Source organism: Protopterus annectens, chromosome 2.part0, assembly GCF_019279795.1.
Source record: "Protopterus annectens isolate FY-2018-M chromosome 2.part0, PAN1.0, whole genome shotgun sequence".
NCBI classification, from domain to species: Eukaryota; Metazoa; Chordata; order Ceratodontiformes; family Protopteridae; genus Protopterus; species Protopterus annectens.
In genome coordinates, this window is record NC_056728.1 from 588,000,098 (window position 1) to 588,024,263 (window position 24,166).

Here is a 24,166-nt window from a genome sequence, read left to right on the forward strand (position 1 = left end):
ATTGAGGTCTGTGTGTATCAAATACTCCTGTCCTTGTGTGAGTAAATCTAGTCTATGAGAAAGACTGTGGTAATTGCCCCTGGCCATTTCTGAAAGAAGGGAGAACAAGAAGTTATGTACTCACCATAACGTTCGATGTATGTAGTCCATCTCGCCTCACATTCTTGTTCGGAGCAGAATGTCGGCTCAGACTCGGCCAAAACTTTACTAGCTCAAAGTCTTTCTATTGGTTGGGTTAAGATGGTATCCCATGCTGCACTGCTCTATATCCCCAGATCTAGTTTGCTGCGAACACCAGCACTCATTCTCCATGCATAACAACACCCAAGGAAAGGAAGAACAAACCAAGAATGAAGGGAGATCCGAAACCAGACCTAACCTTCAAATCCTCCAAGAAGGGGGAAGGAGGGGGGGTAAGTAAGAATGTGAGGCGAGATGGACTACATACATCTAACGTTATGATGAGTACATAGCTTCTTGATGTTATGTAGTCCAATCTCGTCTACATTCTTACCCATGGGCCCGCGTCCCTAGCACCTAAATCCTGGGAGGTTCAGTGGAAAATACTTCTGAGCACTGTGGAACCAAAGGAAGACCTGCCTCTAGATACCACATCCAACTTGTAATGAGTAACAAAGGTGTGAGGAGATGCCCAAGTAGCCGCAGCACAAACAGCATCCATAGACAATCTGGCCTGAAAAGCTGTAGACGTAGACACAGACCGCGTAGAGTGAGACTTCATTCGGAACGGTAAATCTTTACTCACTGAGGAATAAATGAAAGAAATACAACTGGAAATCCACCTGGACAAGGTGACTTTGGAGACAGGAGACCCAATTCTGTTTTCTGAAAAGGAAACCAACAACTAATCAGACTTTCTGAGGTCTTTGGTTCTGTGCAGATAAAAACATAATTATCTGTGTACATCCAATTGATGAAATTTGAATTCTGCCTTGTTTGAGAACTGGGGAAAAAACACTGGCAACTCAACAGATTGATTAAGGTTACTGATTGATGCCACTTTGGGAAGAAAGGAAGGGATGGGTCTGAGAAACCCTGTCCTTATGAAAAATCAAATAAAGGGGTTTGATTGATAAGGCTTGAAGCTCTGAAACACGTCTGGCTGACGTGATGGCTACTAAAGACAGTCTTCCAAGTTAAGAATTTTAAATCACAAGTGGCTGCAGGCTCAAAGGGGGATGAAGTAAGAGCCTGTAGAACAAAGTTTAAATCCGAAGGCATGACCACTTCCGATACCGGAGGACGAAGTAACAGAGTGCCCTTCAGAAAAGCCTTACAGAGTCTATGAGCTATCAGACTAGGCTCGTTAGCAACACGAAAGGTAGAAATCGCCGCCAATTGGACTTTAACAGTTGTGGCCGCTGAACCCTGGTTAAAGAGCATAGACAAGAACTCCAATACAGACGAAATTGGAGCCGTGTACGGGTCAATCTTTTGGGTATGAGCCCAGATTGAAAACCTCTTCCATTTGCTGTAGTAAATCTTCCTGGTGGAGGGCTTATGAGAGGAAGATAAAATATGAACCACCGCTGGTGAGAAATGATGAAGCCTAACTAATGACTGAATTGAAGTAGCCAGGCTGTCAACCGGAGGGTCCAAAGAGAAGGATGGAGCTGCCCTGACATGTGTGTCAGTAAGTCTGGTTGTGGGTCCAGAATCCAAGGAGCGTCCATGAGATAGGGATGGAGAAAGGGGAACCAAATTTGACGAGGCCAGTGTGGAGCAATCAGAATCATTCCGCTTACCAAGGCTTGCACTTTCTGAATAACCTTTGACAGCAAGGGAACCGGAGGGAAGGCATACAGTAGACCAGAGGGCCAATTGTGGACTACAGCGTCCCTGGGTGACTCCCCCTAGGGGGGATCAACGAGAAATAGCTGCTCCATTTGGCATTGAGGGGGCTGGCAAAAAGGTTGCGGCAAGGCTGACCCCACCTGCGGAAGATCTGTTCCGCAACTTGACAGTTCAGGGACCACTCGAAAGGCATCAGAATAGCTCTGCTTAGCCTGTCTGCGATCACATTGGACTTCCCCGGAATGTGCGTTGCCACCAGAAAACGTTGGGAAGACACTGCCCACTGCCACACTCGCATGGCCTCTCTGCAAAGGGGGATAGGACTTGGTTCCTCCCTGCTTGTTCAGATACCACACCACTGACATATTGTCTGAGTGGATTGCAATAGTCCTGAGAGGAAGAAAACTCTGAAGTGCTTGCAACGCTAGTAGCACAGCTCTCATCTCCAGGACATTGATATGCAGATGCATCTCGTGCTCTTGCCACGTGCCTTGGACTGTCCTGCCTAGATAATGCCCCCCAACCCATCTGGGAGGCATCCGGGGTCACCACGGCAATCGGGGGCGCAGGAACGAAGGGATTTCCTGCATTCAGGTTGTCTGTGCGAAGCCACCAACCGAGATCCTGTTTGCACCTTTCAGTGAGTAGAATAGGGTAAGAAAGTGGAAGATGTTGGAGAGACCACTGGGCAAAAAGTAGTCAGTGAAGGATTCTCATATGTAACCTTGCCAGAGGGACTAACATAATTGTCGCAGCCATTGTCCCCAATAGTTGGAGGACCCATCTTGCCTTTGCTCTTCTCAGGGGGAGCAGGGCATGAACTTCTTGTTGTAGGACTCTGATTCATTCCTGTGGTAGAAACGCCCGCATGAAGATGGTGTCTAGTTCTGCACCTATAAAAGTGACACGCTGTGAGAGCAACAAGGCAGATTTTTCCCAGTTCAATGTGATGCCCAGCTGTTGACATAGGTTTATAGTAGCGTCCCTGGTCTGAATCAGTAGATGCCTGGTGGTGGCAGTAAGGAGCCAGTCGTCCAGATATGGAAACACCTGGAATCCCCGACGTCTCAAGTGAGCAGTCACCACTGCCATGCATTTGGTAAACACCCTGGGGGGCTGTGGTGAGACCAAAGAGCAGGGCTCGAAACTGAAAATGACTGGCTCCCAGCCGGAAGCGTAGGTGACTTCTGGATGCCCTGTTCATCTTTATGTGGTAGTAAGCATCCTTGACGTCGATGGAGCACATCCACACTTCTTTTCCCAACAATGGGAGAATAGATTGCAATGTGACCATTCGGAACTTGGACTTTTGCATGTGGTTGTTCAATTGGCTGAGATCTAATATGGGTCTAAAGTCCCCTGTCCTTTTCGGCACCAAAAAGAATCTTGAGCAAGTCCCTAATCAGATCAGGTCTGAGGGGACATGTTGGATGGCTCCTTTTTCTAGCATCTTTGAAACTTCTGAAGCTGCGTAATCCCTTTGACTGGGTGGAACATCCGGGATTTTCTTGATTGGAGGGGGATCTGATGAGAAGGGGATGCCATATCCTCCGGAAATTATTCGTAGAACTCATTGGTCCTGTGTGGTGTCTTTCCAGGCCTCCAGGTATAACGAAATTCGACCCCCCGACTGGCTCCGGAAACGCACAGTCGGGCCTCCCATCAGAAGCGGTGGTAGGGAGAACCACGAAAGGAATCGCGGTCTCCTGAGTTGCAGGGGCCTCCTCTGCCTCTAGGGTGGCGTCTCCCTGAATAACCACCCCCTCCCTCTGCCTGTGGAAAGGCGCTCACCTTGTGCACCGGGAAAAAAACCTCTGATTTCTTGAACCACATCTTGCCACCCCTCTGGGCCTTGGGATAAGGCCTAGAGGGAAGGGAAAAACAGACTCCTACAGCAGACAGAGTTTTTGCCTCCTGCTCGCACCTGGTAAGGGTGTCTTTCACCTTGGTTCTGTACAAAGAGGAACCATCGAAAGGGGCGTCGGCGAATGAAGACTTGAAAGCCTCCACAAAATGACAAAGGCGCATCCAGGCCGGTCTCCTAAGAGCAACTCCTGAACTTGCTGCCCTACTCACTCCATTGGCTGCATATGAGATCAGCCTCATGGAGGAGTTAACGATGGAATTGAGGGTAGACATCTGAGCGTTAATCGTCTGGGTCACCGCCTCAGAAACGTTACCTGTGAGAGTATCTCCAAGCTCCTTGAGGAGATCTCTCTGGAGCAGTGTAAAGTGAGATAAATAATTCAGTGACCGTAAGGTAAAGGTCGCTGAAGAAAGGGTACGCTTCCCGTACCGGTCCATGGTCCTAGACTCCTTGTTAGGAGGATGTACGGTGGAAGAAGTCTTGGCTAATTCCTTCTGAGTGGCAAGTGCCACCACCATGGCATCCACAGGGACTCCCTTGGACAGAAATTCCTTACCAGGAGGAGCAGACAAAAATTTATTGGGTCTCCTGGGGACTGGTTCCACAGAGTCAGGGGTCTCCCACACCCTTTGACAGACCAAATCCAGAAGCTCGAAAGCTGGAGATACCCAGGAGGCAAAGGGCTGAGCACCAAAGGCCTTCAGGAAGACCAATTCCTCCCCGGAGGGGGTTTTGGATGGCCAGTCACCTCTGTTTCAAAATCTCTAGGATGTCAGAGAAAGAAACATCCTCAGAGGATGACTTGGGGGACCCCTCCGATTCATCGAGGTCAGTGTCTGATGTGAGAGACTCGTCCTGGGAATCTATGTGCTTCCTCCTGCACGTATTCTTTCTGGGTGGCTCCTCAGGCAAGGACTCTGAGAAGCCCTCAGAAATGTGGGGACCACTCATGGGAGTACCCTGAGGCCTTGGGTCTCCGCTGTCTAGAGATAGATGGTGATCAGAGACCTGCACCGGTGTAGTAGGGGACAGAGTGACTGACCCGCATGATGCCGCTGACGACCTGGTCAGCGCACTCTGCATGGCTTCGAAGGCCGGTCCCCCTGAGTCCGAGGAGTGACCAGCCTCCGAAACCACGACCGGAGTCAGACTTCCCCACGCCGAAGCACCAAGAGGGAGACTAGGAACAGATAGGTGTCCGGAAGCTTCTCCCTTGGGTCCGACCGAAGAATCCTGATTCCTGAATCCCGTGGATGGCGCCGATGGGGTCGGAGCTGACGCCGGCCCCGATAAGCCAGGAGGGGCTGTAGGAACCAACGTAGGGACATCACACGGAGCAGAGTACTCCAGCTCCAAAAGCTGAGATATGCTCGGAGGAGGAAGTAACGAAGCAGGTTGAACGATGGACTCCGGAGCCGAGAACAATTTAGCCAAAACCGGTGACTGAAGGAGTCTCTGCACCACTCTATTGACGTCCACATCTGATAAGGTCCTGGAGGATTTAGAGGATAGGGAGGGAGATAGAGACCTCCTCTCCGAAGGGAACCTGTGAGGAGGTGATGCTGGCCTAATGCTAGGTGATCGGCTCTGAATAGGTTCCAAAATGATTGGAGCCGGTGCTGGTTCCATAACCACAGACACTTCCTGCGGCCCCGGGGACAAAGGAGCTGAGGAAGTTGAAGCAGACTTTGCTATTTTCACCGATGGCTCAGAGGAGACTGATTGAGCCGGAGATCTTTTTTTAGATTTCGAAGATTTTGTCTTGGAGCTGGAAGCAGTTTCCAGACCCTCCTCGAAGGAGGGTTTCAGAAGTCCCTTCAAAATCAACTTATTCTTCCTTTCCTGAAGAACTCTCGGACTAAATGCGTGACAGAAACTGCACGACTCCTAGAGATGGATTGCTCCCAGACAATACACACAGACAGAATGTCCACCTGTAATGGACATTTTATAGTTGCACCTACAGCACTTCTTGAAGCCCGAGGGCTTATGCTCCTTAGAATCTTTGGAAATAGTTAGCTACCACAAAGCACCAAAGACAACAATAACTGACAACAGTACTAACGGTAAAACAGTCACAAGGTGGGAAAAACACTACCACAAACAAAAATCCTCAAGATCTCTAACTAAAACGATCCTTTTGCACAACACAGGAGGGGAAGACTATAACCTCTAATTTAAACAGTTTTAGACCTGTAAAGAAAATATAACACAAGGAAGCAAAGGACAGACTAGGTGCTCTAACTGAAACGGGCCTAGCCCGTTGGAAACAGCTGGGGGATACCACAGAAAAAACGATCAAACACAAAACTTTTTCACCATACAAGACCAGAACACATGATAGCTATTAAAATAGCTTTTTGTTTTAAACCAATTCCTCTAACAATGAAGAAAAAGGGGTACTTAGCCACAGCCAAGAGCGAGACCACGTCCGAGCTACACGAGCAGCAAACGAGATCTGGGGATATAGAGCAGTGCAGCATGGGATACCATCTTAGCCCAACCAATAGAAAGACTTTGAGCTAGAAAAGTTTTGGCCGAGTCGGAGCAGACATTCGGCTCCGAACCCATGGGTAAGAATGTAGGCGAGATTGGACTACATAACATCCACAGTTACCTCAGCCATAAGGGAGTCACCACAATGATCTTGGGGGATTCCTTCGGAATCTTCACAAGTACCCTGGATATAAGTGGAAAGTATAGAAACATACAGTAATATTCCTGAACAAAGAAAAGGCATCCGTCTTCCAGGCTTTCTTGCAGAGTGTCCTGGAACACAATCTTGCCAGCTGATTGTTCAAACAGGAGGCAAAAAGGTCTACTTGAGGAACTCCCCACAAACAGATCAAATGTTGGAAGACCCTCTGATCTAATTTCCATTCGTAAGGGTCTGCACTGGTCTTGCTCTGTCTGCCACACAGTTTTGTTCTGACGGAATGTATGATGCCTGTAGAGTGAAACTGTGTTGTAAAGCTATATCCTAAGTGAACATGGCTAGTCTGCAAAGAGGGTACAACCTAGTTTCCCTTTGCTTGCTGACATACCAGACAACAGTGTGTCAAACTACTCTGAAGAGGCCCCAGGGGCAAAAGATGGTTCAGAGAATTTAGTGCCTTGATCAGGGTAAGCATCTCCTTAATATTTATGTACCTTGGTGTCCCACACCCCTGCACTTTTATCCCACTCAAAACTACTCCCCAAGCAAAGTTTGCAGCAGCTGTGGTGACAGACTACTTTAGAGCAGGGAGGGAGAAGGGGAGACCTGGATTTAAGGATATCTGTTGTACCCAGCAAAATACTTCTCTTCTGATAACCCCCCAACTCAGATTTGAAAAGACAAATGGTGCTGATGCTCAGACCAAACAGATTTCAGATACTACTGTAACTATCTCATGTAGAGTCTTGCCACTACCATCAGAATCATAGGTGCCATGAGACAAAAATTCCTGAAGAATTCCTTCACAGTAACCAATGTCTGAGCAGAAAAACCTTAGGAAAAAAGATAGAAAGAAGGATCTATTTTTTTCCTGTGGAAGAAAAGATCTTTGAACTGAGGTGTGTAGTTGACATCCCAGGAACACAATCCTGTGTGAGGGAGTCAAGAAAGACTTCTGACTGTTCTCTTGGAACCCCAGCTTGTGTAACAGATCTCTCAACCAAGAAAGAAATTCCTGACACATTGAAGAAAGACTGCAAAGATAAGCAGATTGTCGAAATATGGAAAAATGTGGATAGTCAGTAGCCTGCAATGAGTACAACTGGAGCTCGACACTTTGTGAACATTCTTGGTACAGTGGATGTAATGTGATCCAGACATACAAAACCTTAAAAAAAAAGGTCTGAAGTTTGGATGAATAGGGGATGTGATAAGCATCTTGGACACTGTCACAAACAGGTTTGGGAAAGAAAGATCCAGAAGTGGTCTCCAGGCACTTCTGTTCTTTGGCACTAGGAACAAGACAGCCTCGTCTGGAGAGAGAGGAGTAATCCCCTGAAAGGGAGGAATATCCTCCCACTGCCACCTGTAACCTTGATAAATGATATGCAGAAGCAATCTGTTGCCAAAGAGAAAAAAGAGATTAAAGACCTTTTGGAAGAAAATGGGGGTGACAGTGGGAGTGGGTCACAAGGTCTCTTGAAAAGTCAGGCATATTGGACTGCCCTTCGTTTTGGAAGGTTAGACATCTTTTTGGAACTCCCTTGTTATTCCTTCTTAAACATCCATTTACCATAATGCTGTTGAGGCTGTTTATTCTGTACTCTGTCAAAAAATTGGAAAGAAAGAAAATCTCTTGGATAATTTGGGAAAGGAGAACTGAAAAAGTCTTGGATATTCTCGGGGTCAGCTTGCCCTTTCCATCACACTTTTTGATTACCTCCAGAGCAGGGAGCCTCAAACACTAAATATCTATCAAAGGAAGAATTTAAAATCTAAAATCTCATTTTAATATCATCTGGAAGGTTCTGAGAATGCAACCATGCAAGCCTCCTTAAAACAGTACCAGTGGCCATAGCCCTGGAAGCAGTATCAACAGTCATACACACTACAAAATGTAGTGACCTGTGCAAAAGAATTTAAATCAGACTTTCCCCACACAAGAAGGAACTGCAGATAAAATATTTCTTGTACTTTCACAATTTGTCATGAAAAAAAAATGGTTCTGAAAATCAAATCAAAGTTGCGGAAGTATACACCTTTTTCCCCACTCCTATCAATAATTTTCCCATCCTTATTAGAAAGAGTAGGACTGGAACAGAGCGCTTAGCAGCAGTGGGATCAACTAAGACTATAGCTGTTGAGTCAGGTTTGGGAATAAGTGTATAGAAATTTAGAAGACTGAGTAATTTTAAGTGTCCTATCTGCCTTTTCAGGGTCAACTAACTGGCTAACAGGAATATTGCAGGCAGTAACACGCACACATCCTCTAAAGCTGACAGAACATGAGGAACAGATGTAGGTTCTAGAAAATTCTCCTGTAACAACTAATTTTTTCTGAGGGGCTGAGAACCTCAGTGTTCTCCTACTGAATACATTGGCACTTTCTAGCAATAGTCTCAGAGAAAAATAAATCCACACAGGTAGAATCCGAATCAATCCCTGCATCTTCCTGTTATGATTCAGAATCTTGGATCTTTTCAGGAAAATAGGAATCTCTCTTTCTTTTACCAGAAACTACTTTACAAGAAGAATCAACTGCCTGAATTATACCCTGAGCTAGAACCAGTAAAGCTGCTCTTGTCTAAAGGAATTTGAAGAGGAGTAGACAGATACATGCTTGGTTTTCTTTTTCTTTTTATAAGAAAAGTGGGGCCAGCCATGTTACTAATGGCAGCAGCTGCTTCCCCAGGGATGGCAGAGCATACTGGAACAACAGGGAAACCCTCCTTGTTCCTTCTCCCAAGATCGACAAGAGTGGCTGTCCCTTGCACACCTTGGGAACTCTAACAGTTGCACAGGACATGACTACCTCCCAGTCCACAGTAGCTGTAGGGGCTACACCAGACAGATCTGGGGTAAAAGTTGAGTGGTCTGAAGTACAACAAATGGCCAGTAGAGTCACCCACCTGCAGCTGAGGCAAATCTATAGCCTGCTGTGGTAGCAAAGTCTGTGTGCTTAACTTTTACTTTTTGTGGCTGGAAAGAGGACCGATCATTGGACTGGTCGTCTGTTCCATGATCAAGTTGAACATGGTGCCTTCTTCCTGATAAAGGCAATCAGCAAATGTCAGTGAAACTCCCAGTCCAAAGTTACTTTTTTATTTTTAACAGAAAACACACAGTAAAAAGCACTTTCAAACACTAAGCCAGCCCCACCAAAGAAAAATAATTCCTTCACAGAAAATATGTTTTCAGTTAACACTACTTTTAAACTGAGAGAAAAAATTAATGTTCCGTTTAAAAGTACATTACAGTCTTGAGGCAGTCCATTAAAGCACAGCATTTCTAGCTTAAAAAAAGTAATAAACCAATAAATGTAAGAAAATTAAAGTTTTTCCCCACCCAAAGGGTACTTGCCTATCTGGCAAAGGAAAGCACAAGGAAAGCCTCACAGGAGTGCACTGTTTGGCAGAACTATAGCTCTGAAGAGCTTCACACTCAAACTTGTCTTTTAGTCAGCTCACCTTGAACTGCTTCACAGTTTGGGTGCATGAAAGGTGCCCTGAAGCTTTGGAATATGGTTGGCTGTTATATCCTTGGCAGGATATAACCCATAAAGCTGCATTCTGGATGAATGCTGCTGCTACTTTTTCCAAGTACTGCTGCTTTTCAGCTGTTTTCTTCTTTCTGGAAACATTACCTTACTGTTTCATTTTACTTTCACAAACAGTATGAGCAGATGTATCTTGTACAATGGACTGCTACACTACTTATGAATTAACAGACTTCCAGTGGATTAAGATGTTATAAAACTGTAAAAAAATAAACAAAAATGCTAATAATGAGCTGATACTGAAATGAGCCAATTGTTTACATATATATATATATATATATATATATATACATATACATACACACACACATATATATATATATATATATATATATATATATATATATATATAATATACACATACATACATAATGTATATACACACACACACATATATATATATATATATATATATATATATATATATATATATACATATATATATATATATACATACATACATATATATATATATATATATATATATATATATATATACACACATACATACACATATATTCAAACCCAAACTATAATCAACACTAACTCCTATACATTTTTGAATGCTTAAGTCTCAATATTTTTGTGAAAGAACACAACCACATCCCAGTATGAATCAGTTTAAAATGCAGCTTCTACATGTATGCATTTTTTTCCTAAGGAAAGGTGACGAGACACTATGCAAGATATGGTATAAGATGGAATCCAGAGCCTTTCTAACCACAAGTAACAATTTCTAGCAAAATGTGGAAGGCTTTGAAGTGGACTGTATCAGAAGTCCACCACTGGCAAAATGAATGACAGTGTGGGTTGCTGAAGTTGCAGCAACATTTTGAAGTGTTGCCAGACCTAAATATAGGACTCTTATCTTATTTTAGGCTTGTAGCTCATTTTTATACGGTGTTTCTAGACTGGATAAACTCTGAACGTCCCCACCCTGTACAACCTTATCTTTTCAATTTTGATTTTCTCTCTCCAACAAGCAAGTAGGAATGATTTCCTGAAGTTTTTATTGTTGATGGCAGAAAGTGGTGCTTATACTTGGCTTGCACCAATAGCAATCACTGATATAAAAAGGTCCAAGTGACAAAAGGCAAAATACACTAACTTTGTTACTCTTCCGCTTCATTTTTTTCTGGTAAACCCAAGTGCCTTCCATTTCATCGCAGAGTCTACCAGACTCTCCTACATTCCTTGGAATACCTCCTTTCTAAGGCTGGGCCAGCACAGAACCAAAGGGTATCCTTGAGGCTCATACCAGTGACTGGGTTCTACCAAGGGTTTTTTTCTTTTATGCCCTATCCATCAGTATCTCCCCTACCATCCTTTTCTGTGTTACATCTGAGGGATACTCTGCTTTATGGACCATGAATCCCTGCAGGGAACTCCTAGACAAAAACCTTACTCCCTAGGATGGGCATTCCTAAGCTGCTAATCATACCTAGGTCATCTGGGCTCTAGTTAGGCTTTATCCCCTCTATGCCACAGCAGTGGCGGACAAACTTGCTTTGACAAACACACACAATGTCTAGGTGTTTCTTCTGTAACACTTTCATGTCTGCCACTCTTGAGGCTTCTTCTCAGCCAAACTGTTGTAGGGACAAGAGCTATAATTTTGTGGATCCACTGCTATCATGCTGAATGGAGGGTGCATTTCTGGTTCCACAGAGACAGAAGTAAAGTCCATTTGCAGCGACTTCATAAAGCTGTTAATACACTCCTCGTCTCCCACTAAAAAGTCATGCACATGTTCTCCACTGACCCCTCACAAGCCTCTCAACCTCAGCAAACTTCTACCCCACAGAAGACAAGCAAACCTACCATCTAACTCCCTCCTCCAGCCAGTAGGCTAAGCTGGTTTAGGTTTACACTTGTTTTGCATCAGCCATCTAATGTAGACAACATATAGGACAACTAGCAAAAGGAGATATGGAGAATATGAGCATGAGAAAAGAACAGGGGAACTAAGGCAGCAACCAACCCCCCTAAACCAAACACGATTTACTGAGCAGCATATCTCCTGCTAACGTGGTTGGCAACATTTTGCAGCAGGTGCCAAGAAATGTAAAGAAAAGATGATCCCAGCAGTTAGTTTCATTTTATAAATCCTCTAATGTTTATTACAATCTGAGCAACAAAAAAACACAGCTAAGACAGAATAGACAACTTTCTCACATTTAAGTCCGGCTCAATTTCCTTTGAACAGTTTAAATTTTATACTGATTTTTGACAGACATACTGCAAGGCCTGAGGTACACAAACCAAAGGGAAACAACTGTACTAATAATTAAAATAAAATAAATGCATACATAAACAAATAATCAGAAGCAGTAATCACTTCAGTGCAAGGGCAAACAAAGTATTTCCAAACGTAGTTGCATACTGAATGGATAAAAAATTGAGAACACATACAAAAAACAACACATCAGCAAGAGCTTGTGACACAAGACAGAAAGTAAGTGCTTGCATCTTCTATATACATAAATAGACTTTCAAGTTCTCTTAGAGTGACTTAATTCATTGCCATCATACAGGAATACTTCCATTACATATAAGTATTCATCACGGTCACATACAAAATACTCCACCACATTCATAATGTAAAATCCATAGAATTCCTTACATGAACTGTTGTTCCACTCAAAATATATATTGTTTAAGCTACTCAAATTCTGCAGCCCTGAAATCATCATACCAGGTCATTATTGCATACACACTTGTTAGCATTCTTATACCCCAAAACCACAGTATTCCAAAAGCCACCCTTTCAAAAGGTCATTACAATATCTAGTATGAATGCTGCACCCACTTCTTATAGTTAAATACAGTTAGCCTTCATCTGGATATCTTACAAACACTTCTACAAAGTTCACTTAAATTTGCATCAACATCAAATACTTTAGATTGTAGTCTTAGGAAAATGAGAGAGAGAGAGAGATTTTGCAACTGGTCTGATGTCAAAACAAACAAAATTTGGTGTCATGGTAAATTTTAAATGGATTTCACATTTCTAGACATTATACATTTCATTACAGTGCACTATATCAGGTAGTGTACGAAGTGCCAAACATTTTTTAAAGTATTGGGAAATATGTCTGGCAGCACCTTTCCTACAATCACGCCACTCAGCTCAGTGACACCATGGCAATGAAAGCATGAAGTGCATCTATGGACACATGCACAAGGATGTACTCATTGAAGTCTGTGGTCGGACTGCTCAATCTGCCTGCAGTGATGTCAGGATGGACCACACAATTTATTTGTGCAATGGTTTAATAAAAAGTTTACAAAGCTTTTCAATAAAAATAACAAATTAATACTAAATTAGAACAACCCAAAAGCACTGCAGCACTTACCTCACTAGATGCCACAATGCACCCATGAGCGTGACAAAATCACTAAGCACAGAATGTTTACAGAGTTCTATTGACGGCACTGTGAGCTCTTATTTGGCCACTGCTGCCAAACCCACAACTTTCAATACTGCTAAATTGGGCACACTACATATCTGTTGAGCCCACTATAATGCAGAAATAGAAGAGGAGATGAGGCTGAGCACACAAACTACCCAATGTACTCTAGCTTTTAATCCTATCACAACACCCTAGATGTACCCAAGCTCTGCAACATATTCCTTTCCATCACTACCCATCCATTCAACTATCACTTCCTTTTTCTCATTTTTTGCACATGGTATCACTCATGCCAGACAATTGAGTGTGTCCAGCCATCCAGCCAACCACCATCTTACACAATCTCTAAAATGTAAGCAATCTTTTCAGTGTAACATCAACGAACAGAAAAGTCTCCCATGTAACATCAGATCCCCAGACTATTTCCTATTCTCCCCACTGTCTTAAAAGCTCACCTCAAAGCTGGTTGCCACTGCAGGTTCCCTAAGGAGAGCATCTGAGTAATCACTCCTCAATCTCCAATTATAATTGCATATAATTAAATGGTCAAACTGATGAAAACTGAACACCTCTAAATAAATTGTGCAAATGACAGAAATCAGGGTTTTAGTTTCTGAACTTTTATCTGACATCTCCAAGTTATTTTGGATTCTGTAGTCTACTGCTGCAAAACATATGCATCATCTGTAGTATTTTTTTTGTTTTGCTGAAAATTTTACAGCATATGTCAATACAGCAACTTTGCTGAATGCATTTCTGTGATGTATGTTTCATCTGTGTCACTCTGAAGACACTCAGTGGGGGAGGAGTTTGTTCTCAAAGGAGACCTGCATCGTGACTCAACCTAGTAAACACTATCCCATAAATCTGAGTCTCAGGTTATTTATTTATTTTTTTTAATGCAAAGGATGTGTCGTGCTCAAAGTATTACCTGGAAAACAGGTGACCTACTTCACTCGGGCTGCCCCTCTGTCACTTCAGACATGACAAAAGACATTTTGTTCGCTAGAGTGTGTGTCTGTTCTCAGTAACTGGTTTTCATTCACCTGCGATATCTTTTTCTCTCAAACAGTTACTAATAAAGATCAGTAGGATCCTGTAAATATAATCTCAGTGAAGTAATATTTTTCTCCTGAGGAATTAAATCTTTATATAAAATATATATCTTATTCAAACACTGTACATTCTTAAGAAAAATTCTGAAATGCTATGACTGAATTGCATTCTTAATCCAGTGCCCAGTGTAGCTATAATCTACCCACTATAAAAACAAAGTGACGTCTTACACAATTTGATTTATGCACTTCATAATGAAGTTAATATCAGTCTTTCGGCTTTTCCCAGTTAGGGGTCACCACAGCGGAACTCTGCATGTCTTTAAATGCCACTTGACCGTGGAGAGGACATGCAGACTCCACACAGAAGGCACTCCGGCTGAGAATCGAATGGGAGAACCTCTTGCTGTGAGGCGACAACGCTAACCGCTGCACCACCGCGGCCACATTCATAATGAAGTTAATACTAGTACAATTAATTATCTTACTGTCCCACACAGTTCTACTGCTCCACTGCAGCTATGTTCACTTGTATAGTTTAACATGAAATGTTGACTTTAACCTGCTTGAAAGGATTGTTTTCTTTAAGTCACCTATGATAAAAGAACCTCTGCTATTTGAGTGGGTCAATCTGGCTGTTTTGTATGAGCAAGTAAAGACACGAATATTCAAAAGTGGAATGTCATTCTAGTAAAGTTTTTTAATAAGATCCTGCAAACCTAATATGAGCAATATCTCCATATATCTTATTATGTTAGTCTCCTGAATTAAACTAATGCTCATTTCCAACCGTTTATGATTGTGCACACCATAGCTCTTAACCTTCCATCTCCAAAATTAATTCTACCACCTCTCATAATGTGGAGCTAAACGGGCAAAATATGGAACGTATACTAACTTCAACTACGAAGCTCAGAGAATGCTCAAATGTTACATTAATTCATTAAAAGGCTATTTTATAAGCAAAAATATGATTCAAGTCTATTTACCATGGATATCAGTTAAATTGCTAACAGTGAATGTGTGATAGACCCTTTCAATGTGGAACTTTGAGGAACATGAACTTTAAGACCGCAAATGAGGAATGTTCCTTGTAATGAGGTACACTTGACAGGTATGGTGCATACCATAAAATCCATTAGACTGTGGGCCCTTACCTGCCATTAACTTCTGTGCCTCATAAGGTTCCATGTATCCATTATTTTCCCCTTTTCCTGTTTTGTTCTTCAGATCACTTTTGGCATCAAATGGATCAGAGTAGTCGTCAGCCACTGGAACCTAAGCAAAAATTATTAAAACTGAAACATCTCGCAAAAGCCACTATACCATTCCAAGAATAAGCAACGGAAATCAAATATACACATATCAGTTTGATTTTCAAGAGATAAAATCTTGTGTTTCTGTCCAGAGTAAACACATTTCAGAAGAGCTCCAACAAACTCCTATGACATTACTGTAAACTAATTCTAAACAATGGTTGCAGATTCAACTGCAGATTGTTCCAAAGATCATGGCCTAACACTTTTAAAAGATAACCTCAACCAGAACTGTAACATTTTTCCTCTATGTCTTAACATTCTATGCAGTATCATTATCCTGGTTTCACCACATTGTCTCCATATGTCTAGTTTATTAAACACCCACAAAATACCTGATTGCCCACATTATGTACCCTTTTTTTTCACTAGAATTTGTCCACGTGCAGTCATATTCTTTGTGAGAAAACAAAGCAGGATTTACATTTTGTAAGTACTGACACAGAATTGCAAGACACTCCCTTACATGGTTGAGTGTTTGTAGTAGACCGTATAAAGTAGCATTTAAACTCTCAAAAAAGAAAAACATGCCGCAAATATATATATATATATATATATATATATATATATATATATATATATATATACATACATATACATACATACATACATACACACAAACACACACACACACACACATGTATACTTAGTCTATATTATATGACTAAACACATTTCATCGACACAAACAGCAAAAACACTAATCACCAACCCTCCACTTCAGTGAATTTTTTTCCAGGGGGAAATTGCTCAAAGAAAAACAAAAACTTTCAAACCCTATAAAGTGGGGGGGATGTGCCCCCCCCCAACTAATTATACCAAATCCGAGATCGCACTACAGTGGGGAAAAGGGCAAATCCCAGACAGTGCCAAGCGTTTTTTTCCCTGGAGAAAAAATTTGCTGAAGTGGCCCTTCAGAGATTAGTATGTTCGCCGTTTATGTATCAATGAAAACATGTTCAATGAACATGTTTTTCAATCACATAATATAATGTGTGTGTGAGTGTTCTTAATATTGGCTCATTTAGGTTTCCCTTTATTCATACTCCAAAATAAAACTAATCACAGCTAACCCACTACATTATAGTGCAAAAGTCTGTACATATAAAATATGCAAATATTTAAAGTAAAAAGAAAAAAAAGTAGATGTATGCCACAACAACAAGCACATAATGTGGAATAAGAAATAAAGATGGGTATAAAATCAAGCTTTTTAGAATAGTGAGTAGTTCTTTTATTCTTGTAACCATACATGGCAAAATCTTGAGCAGAAAAGATGTTTGAATATACTACACACACCCTGGCACTAGTTTCCAGGAAGATACAAGGGCTGGCTGGAGGTGACCCATTTAGCAATACTGACCATACTCCAACATCGACTGCTATGGTAAGCGAGCTACAAGAATGTACTATGGCTTTCAGTGTAGTTCACCTTTGAAGTCATAACTTCAGGGAAGACTGCCAATAGCTTCTCCTCTAAACATGATGGGTGGTTGGGTGATTCCACAGATGAGGACACCATGCCCTTCAACATGACAGGTGAAACCTCCAGCTCTAGCCCTGGAGACAAGGATGAATCTGTAATGCCTAGCATAACTATGGAATAAGGACCATGTGGCTGACTCTAATGTCCTGTGCACTTGCCCTTTCAGAAAGGCTGCTGTGGCACTGATGACATGTGTTCTATCCTTTCCTTATGGAGGCCAGATATCGACTTTAGGAAAAAAGACAAGCTGTGCATGTAGAAACAGTACTTGCACACTGGGAATCTTTTTATCTTTTTTTTCCCCTCAGCACAGGCTATAAAACAAATGTCCTGCCTTTACCATCCTACTCAACACCCAATGAATGCAGAACCTACTCTCCCCTTTGTTCTGAGGTACAGGGGGAAAAAAGACCATTACCTAGCTGAACAGTTGTATTTCAACTAACAGAAGTAGACATGCTTCACATTTCACTGCTGGGTGCATACCTTGAAGCATTCAGCCTGACGCATTCTGACAAAACAATATAACAAAGGCCTCAGTGGAACACTTACCTGCTCTCCTCTCTAGTTGAAGCCTTTGTGATGGATATGCAAAATCATTCTCTGTGCAGAAAGTTGCACTGTACATCAGCACACATGGCAAGAAAAAAAAATGAAGATGGCATAGGTAATTTTAGCTTTACACCAAGTACAGGAAGACATCTGAATTAAGATGCCATCAGCTAGGACTAGGGGTGGTGCTCAGCTCTGATAAGTTTCATCAGATATCAGACCTCAAGCCTGTAGCAGAACTACTTGAAATTAAGACTGCAACAGGGATCTCACAAAGTCTATGAATATGGGGCAAAATTAAGTATAAAGGCACGCTGCAGGTAGAAAGAACGGTACAAGACTGCTAACATTGTCACCATATAATGGATGGTAATGGAGAGACGATGTGACTAATATTAGCCATATTAACTGCAAATTATACAAATGTATTGATCAGTTTAATGGACAAGAATATTTTAATCTGAAACTTAACCATTCCCAATAAAAAAAGAACCATAAAATAGTCTATAGAAAGCATTTATAGAAACCTATATAGGACCAACACATGTTCTTGAACTAGTAAATAGCTTTGTATATGTGAGCAATGTCTTTCAAACGGCAGTGTATGTGATAGTTATTGAACTAGACTATCTTTATAAAATTACACACCTTTCAAACAGTAAACAAAGTCTATGAAAACCCAGTGTATGCTACACCTATTTTACTACACTGTCTGTAATATTGTGCATCTTCATATAGTATTTAAAAAAAAAAAAAAACACACAGCAGAACCATCTGTCAAAACCAAGGATAGGTACTACCCCACAAGGTTTTAGGAATGAAGATTTGGGATTATTCAAACACTGTACAAGATCAAACTCTGACAGAATTAATCCAGTGCAAACGCCTACATTTTAAGTTAGACAAGGGGAACCAATATTTTGATTGTTGCCAAAATCTGATATGGGTCTGTAAGAAAGTAGATGAACCATAAATAGACGGAAAGCAGTAAAAGAGGAAGCCTAGTAAGCTAAGTTGAAGTGTACATTCACATGTTTGGCAAGTGCACCGATTTTTTTTTTCACCTTATCAGGCTAGAATTAGGTAGACAGTTTCTTGATTAAAAGCTCTGTAAACTTTTTAATAAGCTCCCACTCACAAAATTCCACTGATTCCCACACTGATGTCCCTTGAGGGCTTGTGTGAGGGTGCATCTATACATTTAATCAATTAGCCCCAGCTCATGTGCTGTGGTGTGCCAAATAAAGTCTATGGATGCAGCCTCATGTACTCCCTCCACTTACATTAACAAGAGCAACGTTTAATTTATTTATTTTTTATTTTATTTATTTTACATTTGTTGACTGGGCTAGTCTAGCTGGATACATGTCCATTTTCAGTAGAGGCCCAGGGAGATAAGCTCCAAACATAATAAAATTACAAAACAGAAATTAGAAAATAAAAATTACAAAATAAAAATTCACTACTTACACTTACAGCTTTCATGTGGAGATAAGCTCCAAATATAGCAAAATTACTATATGTAATACTTAAAAGTTACTAAAGTTCTACTATATAAGAGAATTTAATAGTGCATGGGTTATAATTAAATAAAAAGTTCATCCAAGAAGAGGAAAAGTAGTTTAGAGTCTTTGCATGGGTTTTAGATATAAGGAGGTACAGGTACACTTAAGGTTCTAATGTTGCCATTTGTAAGTCAAAGTAGGAGAACACGAGTTGAGGGTAGAGAACAAATGGTACACATGAGGGCTGGAATAAAGTTAGCTTCTAGGATTAAAGTTAGAGAGGGGACAATGCCCATAAGGAGGGCATATGGCAAGAAGAGTTAGTAATAGGAAAAGTGAGGTTCAGTTAGGTTTGGTGCAGGGACAGAGCCAATGATTTTTCATAAGTTCTTTGAGGTGTTTTTTGTAGAGAGATGTAGATGAGAGAGATGCGAGTGACATAGGAAGCTTGTTCCACATTTTTCCCACAATGTTGGTAAAAAGGGAGTCTCCAGCTTTATTATTACATTTGATATTGGCGATTAGTAACTTATTAGGTGAACGAAGTGTCGCAAGATTTTTATATGGGGTGATTAGGTTAGAGAGGATTGGAGTATTATTTGGGTGATGAAGGATTTTTTGTGTGATCACTAGTTGATTATACACCAGCTGGTTTTGTAGTTCAGACCACCCGAGTTGTTTAAGGTTGTGACAGTGGTGGGTGCTAAAAGGGGTGCCAGTGGAAAATCTTGCTATATGGTTATAGCTAGTTTTGAGCTTACTTAGATTAGATTTTGATAGATTGGTATATATAGCAGAAGCATAGAATAGGGTAGATGTGAGGTGGGTCTGGGCAATGGTGGTTCTAGCTAGAGGTGTGAGGTAAGGTTTCTATACAAGGAGCCAAGTTTTTTTATCGGCCATCAGTATAGTACTGTTGATATGATTGTCATAGCTGAGGTTATTATCTATAGTAATGCCCAGGAGACGTGTAGTAGTATCAGGGGAAATAGTGGTACCGTTGTTAGAGATAACTGTGAAGTGGATAGATGGAGACTTTTGGGTGGGAGCAAAAAGTAACAATTTTGTTTTTTGGGGGGTTAAGGAGGAGGCAATGGTCAGAAAAACAATTTTCAACAGTGTTAAATACTGTTTGGGTAAGGGTTTGAAGAGAGATTGATGAATTAGAAGAACATATTAGAGTAGAGTCATCGGCATATTGAGTACAAGTGGCTTGAGGAAAAACAGTATTGAGGTCATTGATAAAAATGGAAAATAAAAGAGGGCCTAATATAGAGCCTTGTGGGACTCCAATGTTTACGGGGAGGGGTGTGGGTAGGTTATTATCCCAGAGCACTGCTTGATGTCTGTTTTTTAGATAGGATGCAAACCAAAGTATTGCTTGAGGGTCAAGAGATTGTGCTTTTAGTACACTGATTAGTAAGTTGTGGTTAACCATATCAAAGGCTTTTGATAGGTCAATAAATAATGCGGACGACAGAGAATTATTATTTCGATTTCTGTTTATACAGTCAGCAAAAGTTAGCAGGGCAGTGGTTGCACTATGAAAGGGCCTAAAGCCATGCTGGCAGTTGGCAAGTAAATTGTTGTCGAGCAGGTGTTGAAGTAGTTGAACATTTTGGTGACATCACTGAGGAAAAATCAAAAGTTTGAGGGTTTTGTTTTACGGATCATGCCTTAAGACAGGCACGAAAAGCAAGGAAGTGCAACATGGCACTGGAGGTACCACATGTTGTGGTGTTTAAGGTAAGTGTACAAAAGAGACTGTGCTCTTTGCAGAGAGACATAAGGAAAGGAGTAAATCATCAAAACTGGACACATCCTGCACATGGCAGTGGCTACTAATTACTCCAAGAACAACTTAATCCACAGCTGCAGATCCAAGAGGCACAATCCAGAAACAGCATTTTTATGTGTTTCACAAATAAGTAACCATCTAGGTCAGAACCAAAAGCAGGGGATGCCATTACCACAACCACTTGGATGGGCATTCAGAATTAAATTTAGCAGGGTAATCAAAAACACCTAATCGCAGACAGTTTCAAAATGAGAACTATTTAAACAGAAGGATAGCTGGAGCTATAACTAAAAGAAACACTGTGATCAATGCTTCATCAGAGTAAATACAGCAATTTGCACTTCTCACTCCAGCAATTTTGTCAATTTTTTAAAAATCTAACAGACTACTTTGTATATAGTTAACTGTGAAACATATGTTTATGTTACAAGTACATCTGCAGCTCTTTTACATCTAAACTTGTGTTAAATCAGTTAAAGCTAACAATTAGCAATAAGTACATCTGAGAAAATATGCAAGTAGTTTAGTGGATAAAAGAAAGGGTAATGACTCATTGAAATAAAGTGAAAAGAAAAAGCTATACGCAAACTATTCCATTATACATTTCCCTAAAAACACAAATCCCATTTACTAGGAAGTCCAACACAGAAGAGCACATAAACGAGTGGGCAACTTTCTCAAAACTGCAGCAGCAATTTAAACAAAAGAGATGCATTTCATCAAAAACTGTCCTAAAACGCAAGCACAATACCTTTAACGTTAATAGAAGTGAAGATTTATTGGCAATAACATGGTTTCAAAAGATTAGTAACATGCTCTAAGAAAGAATATGCTAGAAGCTTTGGAAGTTGTAGAAACAAATTAGAAATGACTCACAATCGACCTTCAAAGTTGTTGTCACTCAGTAGGTCGCGTTTATAAAATGACTACCACCAGCTGAAGGCAACAATGTCCTGTCACATGCAATGGCCTTCCAGTTTCTAGTACCAGTAAGGAAATAACTTTCCCATGATTGTCATTCTCATTGTCAGACAGAACTGAATGAAACAGCACTTCACCAAAATAGAGCTTTTTCTCAACTTTTCATCACCTGTGCACCCCACTTTATTATAGCTATCTTAAAGATTATACTACCTAAGATAAAGGGGGGGATCCCAATGAGGTAGCAGTTTTGAAGTAGTAAGATTTTTTGGTTTAGAAGCAACTCTTTCAGACAACGTAAGTAATGGTAATTTACCAATATCCAAGTAAGCAAAATTAATTTGTTGTTTAAAAAAATAATGTGTGTGGATGGGGGGGGCACTGTTTGACATTTACTTTATTTCACTTGCATTTATTGGAGTACAGCACTGACTCTATATTCATGTAACCTAGGCTGATCCTCTAACAGAAAATTGTCCATTAGGATAGTGTTAACAAATAAAATACACAAGTAAAGGAAACTGCATTTACATAAATGTTAACGTATTTGTTGCAGTCAAATGTTTCTAAGGCAACATATATGTACATATTTCCTTAAGAAGCAAGAAAGTTTAAAAATGGACCAGGACTGGAAGAAGAGGAGGAGGAAGAGGAAAATGGAGAGTAAACTTAAGTGTAGCTTATATAACTGTAAATAGACAGGATGTCAATTGGTCATTTGCAAACTAGTAAGCTCCCAGTTAAGAATGTCAGAAAAAAAAAAGTTACAAACCTGCTTTCTGGAAAGTCTCAGTTAGCAAGGACCCTTTAAGTACACCTACGAAACAAGTTTGTAAAGAAGCTGCACACAAGGAACAAATATAAACAATTTTAAGTACTACACAATGAATCCATAACCATGAAATCCATAAACAAAACATACATATACTCACTAAAATAAAAACAAACAGTAGTACTAAAAAACGTTTTTTTTTTTTTTTTTTTTGCAGAGAGACAGGAACCCATTGTACCAATATACTGACTTCAAGGTCAAACAGTGGGGAAAGAGCAAAGGCAGACAAAAGGGAGAACTGTCCCGATCCCTCATGTTCAGTATTCTGCTGCAGAAAACAGTAGAATTTACCTGCATCTGCAGTTCAAAAAGCCAGCAATAAACTACCACTTCCCCCACACATACTCACCAAACTACAGTAGACCAAAACAGATAGCAAAACAAACAAAAGTTCTCCATAAATGAATTACATCATCAATTGTCATTCAATTTGTGGTCCAACAAAGATTCTAAGGATGTGGGTAAAAGGAAACTAGATGCTAACCTGAGAAAGGAAACCCCACTGTCAGAATTTTCCAACAGGGCAATACTTTACCACGGCTGAAGTGCAACACAGAATTCTTAAATCCTAGTGTAAAACCACTAGAACCGCAAGACATGAAACTTGACAGCTCCATCCCATTAATGTCCAATGAGAATCTTCCCCTAAATACTACAGCCTGGATATAATAGAAAACTAAGAATCAATGGACCACCTTCAGCACTTCAGGAAAAAAAAAACAAGCTACAGGGTAATGAGTGAGGGAGCGCGTGTGTGTGTGTGTGTGTGTGTGTGTGTGTGTGTGTGTGTGTGTGTGTGTGTGTGTGTGTGTGTGTGTGTGTGTGTGTGTGTGTGTGTGTGTCTGCGTGTGTGTGTCTCTGCTAGCCTGCCTACATCAGCAGGATTATATTAAAGGAAAACTGCTGCAAAATGATGAAAGTACTCCTGAAAAAAAGGTTCAGACTATCTGGTAGCTCATCCTTTGCCTTTTGCTTGTAACAGGCTATACAGCATGACAGTCACTTTGAAAGTCCTGTTTTCAGACAAATCTGATATATCCAGTAGTAAAAGAAACACTTGTTTGGAATATTTATTCTGGGATAGCAATACAGATGTAATTTTTCCCATGTATTTGTAGCCTACATGAAAATAAGTGAAAATAGGACAAAACCGTTTAAACAATTTGCCTAAGAATGGAACCAATATACTGACTCCATCTATGAAAAAATGAATCTTGAAATCATTTCTGCAATGCCAAGGTTAGGATTACCATTTCTTAAACATGACTATCTGAAATGACCTTTGAAGTGTGAAACACTAAATTTCTTAGAAGAGCATGCAGCCACAAGGAGTCACAAAATAAAAGGAATCCCCTCATTCTTCTGTTTACAATGGAATAATCTTGCTGCTCTTAG

General features: G+C 40.8%; 1 protein-coding gene across 2 annotated transcripts in view; it reads right to left on the reverse strand.

Moving 5' to 3' along the window:
• The window catches only part of SHB (SH2 domain containing adaptor protein B), a 1,716,047-nt gene that overhangs the window by 1,003,985 nt on the left and 687,896 nt on the right, over window positions 1-24,166 (reverse strand). For both annotated transcript variants that reach the window (XM_044060968.1, XM_044060969.1), the window contains exon 2: window positions 15,520-15,640. In XM_044060968.1, the coding sequence (XP_043916903.1) occupies window positions 15,520-15,640 (121 nt within the window). The remainder of the gene's footprint in view (window positions 1-15,519; window positions 15,641-24,166) is intronic.